The sequence below is a fragment of the Enoplosus armatus genome, chromosome 12 (assembly GCF_043641665.1).
Source record: "Enoplosus armatus isolate fEnoArm2 chromosome 12, fEnoArm2.hap1, whole genome shotgun sequence".
Classification (NCBI taxonomy): Eukaryota; Metazoa; Chordata; class Actinopteri; order Centrarchiformes; family Enoplosidae; genus Enoplosus; species Enoplosus armatus.
In genome coordinates, this window is record NC_092191.1 from 6,484,289 (window position 1) to 6,494,925 (window position 10,637).

Here is a 10,637-nt window from a genome sequence, read left to right on the forward strand (position 1 = left end):
GATAAAATAATCCTTAAATTGATCCCTCAGTGGGGAGATTTGCATTGTTCCAGCAGCATACAGGATAGTGCAATAGAAACATAAGCAGAAAATCAAGATATAATGAAAAAAGACTGTTGACCAGTTTGTGTCCGGGAGACTAAAACTAAAAAACAATCATTATGCCTAATGGGTACTGTATTTTCATTTAAGTAACATTTTGAAAGCAGGACTTGTATTTTTAATGGAGTATTTTTCCATGATAGTACTGCCAAAAGATCTGAGAACCGTATGTCAGTGTGCCAGTTTCTCTGACCACAAGCACGTCTTCACTGCAGATGGATGCCAAAGCTGATTACAGCAAGACAGACCAAAACACACACACACACACACACACATTCATAGATGATTATGTCTTTCTAGCATTAGTGGGTGGCAATTAGATAACAGCAAGATGACTGAAAAGCAGTGTGAATGGTTAGAGTGTTGATCCATGTGATTGATTTGATGCAACTATGCAGACAGACAGTGAGAATGATCAGTTTGATGTGTCTTCAGTTGCAGCATGACACATTTTAGCAGCAAAACCAACAGGAGGGAGGAAAACTTTAATTAAAGCCAGAAGCCTAGACACAACGTTAAGTTGCTGCTAAAGTGAAGTGAAGCTGAACTTGAGCCAAGCTGTCACATAGTGAGCCAAACACCCTGAGCATCCATTTAATTGGTTGGGTAATTGACGATCGTAAGTCAAAGGCACTGAAATATTACATATATCTAGATTTTTTCAGACCATAAAATCTGATTACGTTCACACCAACATATCCCTCTCACTGAAGACATCTCTCTCTCCACGTTCTACCAAAGGACCCTCGTAACTTGGGGAGGAGGAAAATCCTAATATGTGACAGCTCGGCTAACTTTAATCAGCCCCTACAGGCAATGAAGAGCGTGCTCTTTCATTTTACTGGCTTCCCTTCACTGGCTGTCTTCCATCTACCACAGAAAGAGAGTATCCTGTTCAATGGGTATGAAAAAACACCCTTAATTAACCAATCACACTCTTCCAAGAAACATTTTCGCTGCCACAGATAACATGTCTGCTTGACAAGGGAAAGTGAGACAGTGATGTAAGACGATAACGATGACACTGGAGCATCTTCTTGAAAGATCAAAGCCGTCTAACAGCATTATGGGGAAGCTGCTTTAGTTGAAGTGTTGAAAGACCGTTACAGCACAAAGCTCAAGGTGAGTATTTCCTGCTGCTGAATAACCGTCAGATAAAACTCACCAATCAAATACGAAAGGAATACAAAAGTCTGAAAATGTCCCTCTTTAACTGGAAAAGTCCAATCTGTGCTGCTTCGAAAGTGGAGACAAAGCCTAAGGTCTTCACCAGATAATGGGGACGAACTGCAGAGCTTTGTTCAGCTTGTAGGAAATGCCCACAGAAGACAGCAGCATTAATGGTGCTGTGGTTTCGTCATGTAGTAACCGCTCTTTATCAAAGGGATTTGTAGGGATTAGATGTGACGATAGGCAATCTTTTAAGACCATCTGGGGAACAGATGTGTAACTGAGTGTAACTTTCCCTAAAAACTCATCACTGGGAATCTGTTAACGCCAGTAAATCTGTCATTATTCATAGTGAGTCTTAGATGGTTTTAAAGGACTATTTCTTCACTACAGTGTAGTTCCTATGAAAACTTTCCGGTGTGTTCTGTACATTTGTCAACCATCAGAGATTCTGTATTTATCAGCTGATATCAATACCTGGAGAACTAGTAACAAAAGGCGTTTTTACACACGAACAGACACAAGGCTTTCCTGCTGCACTGACAGTGAAGAGCAAGACGGGCTCATATTTACGATTTGATTGATTGTGTTTGATCAATGAGCATCACCTGTTTGAAAACTATGGCCACCTTGTCATTTTTTGAATCTTGCCAAACTGAATCTTGACAGCTTCGCACCATCCGGTGACTATTTCTTACAAATGAATGAGTTTATTTCAAATTCAGTTCAGTTCACTGTAAGACTTCCCTTGCTCTTCAACTATTTATCAGTTCCAGAGGTTAAAGCGTAAGGATAAAGGGTATGTGTAGATCTTTTCACAGGATAATCAGTGCTAATAATTCATACAATGGCTAATCTGATGCAATATATTAATCCTTCTTGATTCAGTTTGAGCTGAGTAGAGCTTCCAAATACCCTTGACTGAATGAAATAAATAAACCTCTTTGACCAGTTTGTGTCCGGGAGAGAAAGCCTCAGGGCCCTACAGAGTTTGACCAATATTACCACAGACTTGGGTCTATACATCAGCACAGTCACCATGAAATTGAAAATGCAATAAGCATGGGGAGCCAGCTCCACTCGGAGCTGCCAACCCATGAAATTCATCTGGGACACCTCACCGTCTTTGATCCGGAGTTAGCCTCCCAAACTGGCTGTAAGCTGCTGCCTCACCTTCTTTAAATCCATTTTAAGTGCTTATAGTGTTCACATTTTGGATCCAGTAATTGCCTCCATAGAAACTTTGAAAATGGTAATTTACTTACCTCAGTGCAATGTACATTTGAAACCAAGCTTGTGAAATATAAGCTGTCATTAGTGACTACAAAATACAGAACAATGCAAACATAAGATAATGGAGTATCCATACAGCCATTAGCCACAGATTATTAATGGTATTAAAGCCACTAAGATGCACTTACATAGTTTTAGAGAAGCAACCGCAGTAACCACACAGCACATGAGCTGAAATTAATCAGTCAGCATAGGTTCATGTAACCGGAAAGAGAGGCGAGTAAAAGAAAATACACATGGGTAGCGACTGGCTAATAACTCTATCAGCATGTTCCACCAGAACACTGGCGCTCTGCTATAGACTTTGAAATAACAACAACAATCTTCAAGTTCATTGCATGTCACGGTGTGTGAAATGAGTCTAATAAAGTCAATTCTGAGGCATTTCAGACGGTGTGATGAAAGCCTGGTAGCTCGACGATAGAAAAAGTAGCAGAAGCAATCAGAGACATTTCATCAACTCGTGTCATCCATCTGCACCGCTCTCATGTTTTGAAAATGTAGCAAAGCAATTAACAAGCTTTGGCCGCAGTATTGGCAGTGTTATGCATCAAAACACCTCAAAAGAGGAGGGAGAGGAGGGCATTGTGAGGCTGGTTGTGGTCAGGAAAGGGCAACATGAAATGCCAACTGAGAGAGTTTGTGGTAAATATGTAAATATGTTATCTGCCAGTGTATTCTGCAAAACCAAAGTCACAAACTGCCAAAGGCCCTAAAGTAGGGCTCATGCTCGAACCCTTGTTTATCTTGTTGTCAGTCAATAGTCCTAAAATGAGGTTTGTTATTTAACTGTATTCACTTTCACCTGTGATATTAATTGGCTTTGATGCTGTTGATGTGAGACCGTAGTTGTTGTCAGTTGCACTAAAAGCCTCACAGACTTCACTGATTAGTTGGATCAGTGTTCTGTTATGAACTCTCATACATTTTTTTTTTTTTTACACCCTGTGATTTCTCATAAAGGCATTTTGTAATTGTATTTTTCCTGGCGGACCTAAATTCGACAGTTACATAATCCATTATGAATCCTGAAGGCAACAACTCAAGCCCTGTTTATCCTCAAAAGGAAAATGTGTAACGCGTCTATATTTCCAGCAAAAATCAGGCTTTAATTTCCGACTGGAAGGGTTAAAACATATAAATGACAACATGACACAAGTGCTTGTCTGTTTTGTGGCGCTTTAGTTCAAGAGTTCCTGAGACTCATGACTGACTCAGAGTTCGACAAGTTGATGCTGAACTTGTGACTTGAATCACACTGTCACTGACAGCAGTATTGACTGTGCCTGACGCACTCTGCATCCAGCCTCTAATCTCATTCTCCTCCAACCGACTCCTCATTTATCATCGGTGTCAGCAGGTTAACTCTTGCTCTTTCGTTGAATGTACGTTCGAGCTGAGTCTGTTGAAGAAAATTCCATTACGTAATGATTTCATGACTAGAAAGAGAAATCTGATCAGTCAGATGTTGCCAACACATCCTGGACACAGATTTAATGGCAACATTTCTAACAAATAATTTCAGTGTTGTTACCAATTTGCAGAGAGGCCGTAGGCTTTGCATTTGTCCGCAATAATTTATGCTAAACATTGCATAGACTGTGTGTGTGTGTGTGTCAGGGGGTTGGTTTGATGTCTGTTAAGCGACTGCTGCAGGCACGTCTGAAAAATAGCTTGTCTATGCGTGTGGTCTGGTGTCTGCACATTTACGGTATGTGTGTGCATGTATGTTAGCCTTTCAGTGGCTGTGTGCCCTGTATGTATGTATGTGTGTGTATGTGTGTGTGTGTAGGTCTGCAGAGAGAGAACAGGCTGATTCATCATCCTAGTTATGCAGACAGGCTTAGAAAGCAGCTCTCTGGACGTGGCACTGTTCCCCTCCAACATCAAATATTCAACACACACCTTTTCCATTCCTTTCCCCGACGCCAAATCTCGAAACCTAGAAGCTCTCTGTAGAATGCTGATACTGTTTACCTGCAAGCAGCAAGTCTCCTAAGGTCCCTACACCTCCTTTGTAATTGAAAACAAAAGTAACTGTTGAATATCACAAAGACGCAAAAGAAAGGCGCAGTTTAAAGAGTGAAAAACAGCTTTTTCCTCCAGCAGTAACAGGGGATCTCTCACAACATGCAACATTTAGAAGCTTACACTGTACGTCTTATTCAAACAAGGGTTTACAGTTGAAGTTCCTCAACACAGTTTGAATGGGACACGACAAATATACTCCATTGTATGCCAACTTTCTTATAAGCAGGCAATTACGTCTGCAACTAAACATTATTTTCCTTAATGATTCATTAAATGAGTCATCGCTTTGTCCATGATGAAGGTTTACAATTATAATTTCCCTGAGCTGAAGCCGGGCAATTCTTTAACTATTCTTATCTTGTTTTTTTCTTTTCCGCTTGAGTCCGCTATTCATAAAACATAACGACTCCACTGGCTCAAGGTGACGAATTCAAAAGTCTTGTTTTGTCCAACCAACTGACCACAAGCAAAGATATTCAGTTCACAACGATATAAACAGAGAGAGAGACAGCATATTGGGGATGTTGGAACCAGCAAATCTTTTAAATTTTTTGTTTGAAAATCAATTTATCGATGAATCTGCTAATTGTTTCAATTCTTTACACAATTCTGAATATTATCTGCACATTATGGCCCCAAATAGTATATGGCTCCAACATTTTATGTCAAACTTTTAAGAGACCTAACCTAATATTTTGTCACAAACGAATTAGTATTTCTTATATATATTTAACTGAATGACTCGGGGCCCAACATTTCAGCTTCGTGCTTTTTCTGTCAGCATTTCAGCTTTCAGTTTCTCAGACTTGCAGTTCCAGTATTCAGAACTTACATGTTCCAGTTTGTCCCTCCTGCGAAGCCAGACGCTGGCTGAGTAGTCCTGCTGCCGCACTGCCGTTATTATGGAATTGGCTGGCATCGTGGTGGTTGAGATGTTGTACCCAAACCCCAGGCCACCCATTGACCCGCGGGTCCCTCGTAGCTCCATATGGCTAGATGGTTGGGTTAACGGTGCAACTGCGTCTCAGTCTTGGTGAAAGAATCAATACACTTGTTGATCTCCTGTTAACAGCTGAAGAAAACTCTTCCTTTTTTTGGGATGCATGGTATACATTTAGATTGACTGCACCTTTTACTTCCTTTATACATAGTGAAAAATACACTTATAAAACTGTCCTGCAAAAGGTGTATTTTTCATCCAAAGCAATTTGCAGCAAGCGTTCAGCTCCAGTGGGCTGTCTTCTGATAAAGCTTTAATCTGAGTTTGAAGCTTTACTTTCCTCAAATGCGTCACCAAATAGCTTTCACTGTGATCATACCTCTGTGTTCATAAAGTAGGAGCGTCCCTGTCTTCACCACTGTTGGCAAATGTCCTCAGGCTGTAGGAAACCCTCTTCACATGAGCCTCCAGAAAGCAGGGCTTCACCTTCTCATGATGAGATCTTCGATATTCGCTGTGTAAGACTGGACTGTGTTAAGCCAAGCGCAGACCTGTTAGGCTCAGCTCTCAGTAGACCAGGGACTCCGACGACTCTGATCAGGACTTCCACCGATTCAGGCATCCCCAGTGTGAGAGCGTATGTGTGAGGAAGAGGAGGAGAGAGCAGAAGGGAGGGGTAGAGAAAGAGGTAGAAAGAGAGAGGGGACGGAGAGAGTTGTGGTGATGCTGATGCAGCGTCATAGAGGAAGGAAATACCCTGTGGAAAAAACGACACCAGTGGAACCAGCAAGGACGTGGACACACCTATATCTCTTCCCATTCCTCTTTGCAGCCCCTAAACGCTTTCTTTCAGACACTTTCACGACACCTGTCCCTCTCACTATATCACCCTTCTCCTCTCTCTTTATCAGAATCAGAATCAGGTTTATTTCCAAGTAGGTTTGCACATACAAGGAATTTGCTTTGGTATATCGGTGCATAACAATAGTAAGTAGAAAACATGAAGAAAGATGAAACAAGAACTGTAAGTCAAGAAGCATAAACATAAAATTGACATGAAAAATGGTTATACAAAATAATAAAGAAATATGCACAATATTTAAATAAATCTTTCCTGCTCGCCTCAGGGAGCTGGAGGAGGACAGGTCCTGGAGGGATGTCAGATTTCAACCAATCACCTTCTCAGCGGAGCGAATGCTAGGCTGCAGTCTGCCCTTGTGTTTGGCGGTGGCAGCAGCGGACCAGATGGTGATGAAGGAGGTGAGGTTGGACTCAATGATGGCGGTGTAGAAGTGCTGATGATCAACTCCCACTTGAGGTCCTGGGTGATGATGATGCCCAGGAAGCGAAATGACTCCATAGTGTGGCCAGGGTGATGGGGGGCGGGTGGGGCGGGGGTCTTCCTGAAATCCACAACCATCTCCACTGTCTTAAGAGCATTGAGCTCTAAGTTGTTCTGTCCGCAACCAGTCACCAGATATTAAAAGCAGAGCTGAAGTCCACAAACAGGATCCCGGCATAGGTTCCAGAGGAGTCCAAGTGCTGAAGGATGAAGTTGAGGCCCATGTTTACTGCGTCGTCTACAGACCTGTTGGCTCTGTGAGTGAACTGCAGGGGTCCAGGCGAGGTGTCAGTGATGGATTTGAGTTGTGATGACTTCATAACGACAGATGTCAGGGTGACAGGTCTGTAGACGTTAAGTGGACTTTGTTTTTTTGGGGACGGGGGTGATGGTGGAGGATTGGAAGATGAAGATGTTGAAGATGTTGCCAACCCTCTTTCACTGTCTTTCGCTGCCTACATGTACAGTCATGTTCTCTCTTTCTTCCCACCAATCCCAACTGAAAATTAACTTTCTTTACTTATTCGGCTGTGTTGCTCTTTCCTTTGACCCTGAGGGTGCTATCCCTGACTACACACACACACACACACACACACACACACACCTTGGCACATCAGCAGAGTGGTGCAGTGAGGCTGCAGTACCTCTCTTCCCTTACCTTGCCTTGCCATGGAAGCAACAGAGCTTAAAAACTTTAATTGGCTTATAGCCGGTATCTGGGCAAACCCATGCATGCTGTACACACACACGCACACACACACACACACACACACACACACACACACACACACACACACACACACACACACACACACACACACACCATCTAAACATTGAAATCATAAATGGCAAGCAGCCACTGCACCTTAACTCTTTGAAATGGAAACAGTCCATTTTAATTACGTGCCTTGACTCTCAGCTGCTGCTGTTGAGATGCTTTCAGTCGGCAACAGAATACCAACACAAAGATACTCATATCAAAGCCAATCATATTAAAAAATATATATAAGAGGAAAATATAATGATACTTTTTTAGTAACAACAATGCATTATTTGCCATTCAGAAGCACTTCAGATATATGTATGTATACAGTACTTTACATTCAATAATGCTCTTTAGCTTTCAATGCTTTGATCATCAGGAAAGATTATATTAAAAGGATTAGCAGTCTACTACAGAATATACAGCTGCTCACCTACGTGCAGCCATGTCTTAGCACTGCAAAGTCAACTAGCTGGATACTAAAAGTGAATAAGTGCTTGTAGCATATTTTGTTTTGTATGTTGGTTGTTTATTAAATAGTCATTTCAGATGGTCATTCTTCAGTAAAAGGATTGTGATACAAAGGATCACAGTATAACTCGTCTAAGGGGATGCTACAGCGGTGAGCCTGAGCTGTTCATACGAATGATTCTGGACTACGATTTACATGCAGTTTGATCAATAATATAGACCATTTATTTTCAATTTTCCCAAAGCCAATTAAATGTCTCTTCCATTTTAGGTCTATCATAAAATCTCTCTGACCATACGTCGGAGGTAAATATTGCCTGGCTTTACTCATTCATCTGTTCAATGAGACAAATAATCCATATTTCAATTAATGTAGTTCTCCTTCTCATTCTTTCAAGTGGCAGATCATTTTTTGGTGGCACTGTGTTCCATCTCAACAATGCTGAGTCATGCACATTCGTGAGGAGGCTCACATCTCAAACAATCACTCGCTGCTTCAACAAAGTCCCCGTTCCATCTTGTTCAGTCCTGTTGTATGCAAATCACATTTCTCCCGGCCAGCAGAGTGTACTGTATCAGTAGCCATCAGTGGAAACGCTGGCTGAATACTGAACACTGAGGTTAATGAGGGAACTTAACTGAACACGGGCCAGCTCAACCCAAAAAAATGAAAAAGCAAGAGGCTTCAGGTTTTAAGGAGAAAAGCATCACATTTTCTGCACAAAAATGCACAACAAAAAGACATCACGACACTTTCAACAAAGCACGTGCAGCGCGGCACAACACATGTAGCACCATCCTTTATACACAGGGATCCTCATATCTATGACAACAGAAGTGATAAAAAACAACCAATAACGTTTACCTACTAAGGTATAAGTTGCTTTTTTACAGTGTGAGTAAGAAACAAGTGAGCTTAAAGCTCGCCACCCATTTTGTCAGGCTGACAAATATAACAGCTTACAGTTTCATTATTACGGGTGTGGCCTGTGACACCTGCTTTCCTGCTTTACTGCCTATAAAAGAAATCATATTTAGAAAACAGTGGAAGTCAATTTTGAATTATTCCTGCCTTATTGTAACTGCCTTTATGTCCTGAAACTGACGTGCACAGGGGATCATTTGGATTATTATAGCTATATCTGCACAAACAACCCTTGCAATTACTTTTTTACTGTTTTGGAGTATTAATATGAATCCCTTTCATTATATAAGAGTGACAACTGAAGCTCGCTGTGTCTTATGACATGACAACAGATTGTTATCCTTCTCAACTCAACCTCACGGTCCAAATATAAATCCATTGTCTGCCCCTGATGTTCACAGTATATGAAGACACATTTCTCCAAAGCACATCACTGTGATGATTGCACCATAAGCTTCACTGACCTTTCCTTTACAGTGGCATCCAAAGATTAGTCAGCCAAATATGCCTCAGCCAAAATCAATAGCCCCCCTTAACCATCGACAGCTTTGAAGATCAGAGACACCTTACCTCCATCGCTCCACCCAGCTCTTCAATGCCTGCTGTCCCCGCGAGTGTGTGAGTGGCGTTTCATCTCATCCAAAAGGAAATGCAAAAGACTATTAAACACTTTGGTCCGTATCAGTTTGTCCTGTGACAACCCTGAATAAGGAAAGGTTAATGGACGAGTGTGAGGATTAAATACTTTAAGGCCCTCTAGAGTAACAAAGTTCTGCAGAAGGAACCACCAAACAGTGTCTAAGAAGTAATAATTTATGTTCTGGCAAGATTAATCTTTTAATATTAGTCTGAAATAGAGACCTTTACATGCTGTTTTCTCTTGCAGTTTCTATCTGTGTGTCTCTTCCCATCAGATGGCAATCACTTTCTTGTTGTCTGTTAAGTCTCTAATTCTTCCTCTATCCATCTTTCACAAACTCTGCCATTCGTTCTCACTTTCACAGTCTCTCTGCGAATCACACTTGAAGAACTGAACTGTCATTCAGACTCCTTGCTGGGACAAAGTGACCCGTGCATTTTAACTTGAAAGGCACACAACGTCTTAAATGTAACTCAGTCCATGTAATCACTATAGTTTTGTAATCATATTTCTGTGGGGGGGGGACGCTGGTCTTACTACTCTTTAATCTATAGTTCTTCCTTTTTCAGGGCTGTGAGTTGTTGCAGTGATGGTTACAAAACACTGCAAATTTAACAACTCTGTTTAATGAGTACTTCACTGCTTCCATGACACTCCATCCTTCTGTCTCTCTAATTATTCACTCCAGTTCTTTCTCACCCTTCTCTTCCTCTTCCTGTCTCATCAGTAGGGCTCTCTCATGCACACTCTCTAGCACTAGTAAGTAAAAAGCTCAGACTGCACAGTCTGTATGGAAGAAGCCCATAGTAAAGTACACTGTAGATTTACTGTTTGAAAATCAATGTTTCTGAGGTATACACTGATATTTTGATGCAGCATATGGCCTCCTAATAGCAGGAGAAAGTGCTCTGAGACATTTTGCAATATGGTGGGAAAACTGACAGTGGGGGAGGGTGGCAA

General features: G+C 41.5%; 1 protein-coding gene across 1 annotated transcript in view; it reads right to left on the bottom strand.

The window, feature by feature from the left end:
- LOC139294432 (inactive phospholipase D5-like) overlaps positions 1-5,584 on the bottom strand; it is a 48,435-nt gene extending 42,851 nt beyond the window's left edge. Inside the window, exon 1 of the mRNA XM_070916328.1 lies at positions 5,429-5,584. Coding sequence (XP_070772429.1) covers positions 5,429-5,584 — 156 coding nt within the window. The remainder of the gene's footprint in view (positions 1-5,428) is intronic.
- Between the last annotated feature and the right edge of the window lie 5,053 nt (positions 5,585-10,637).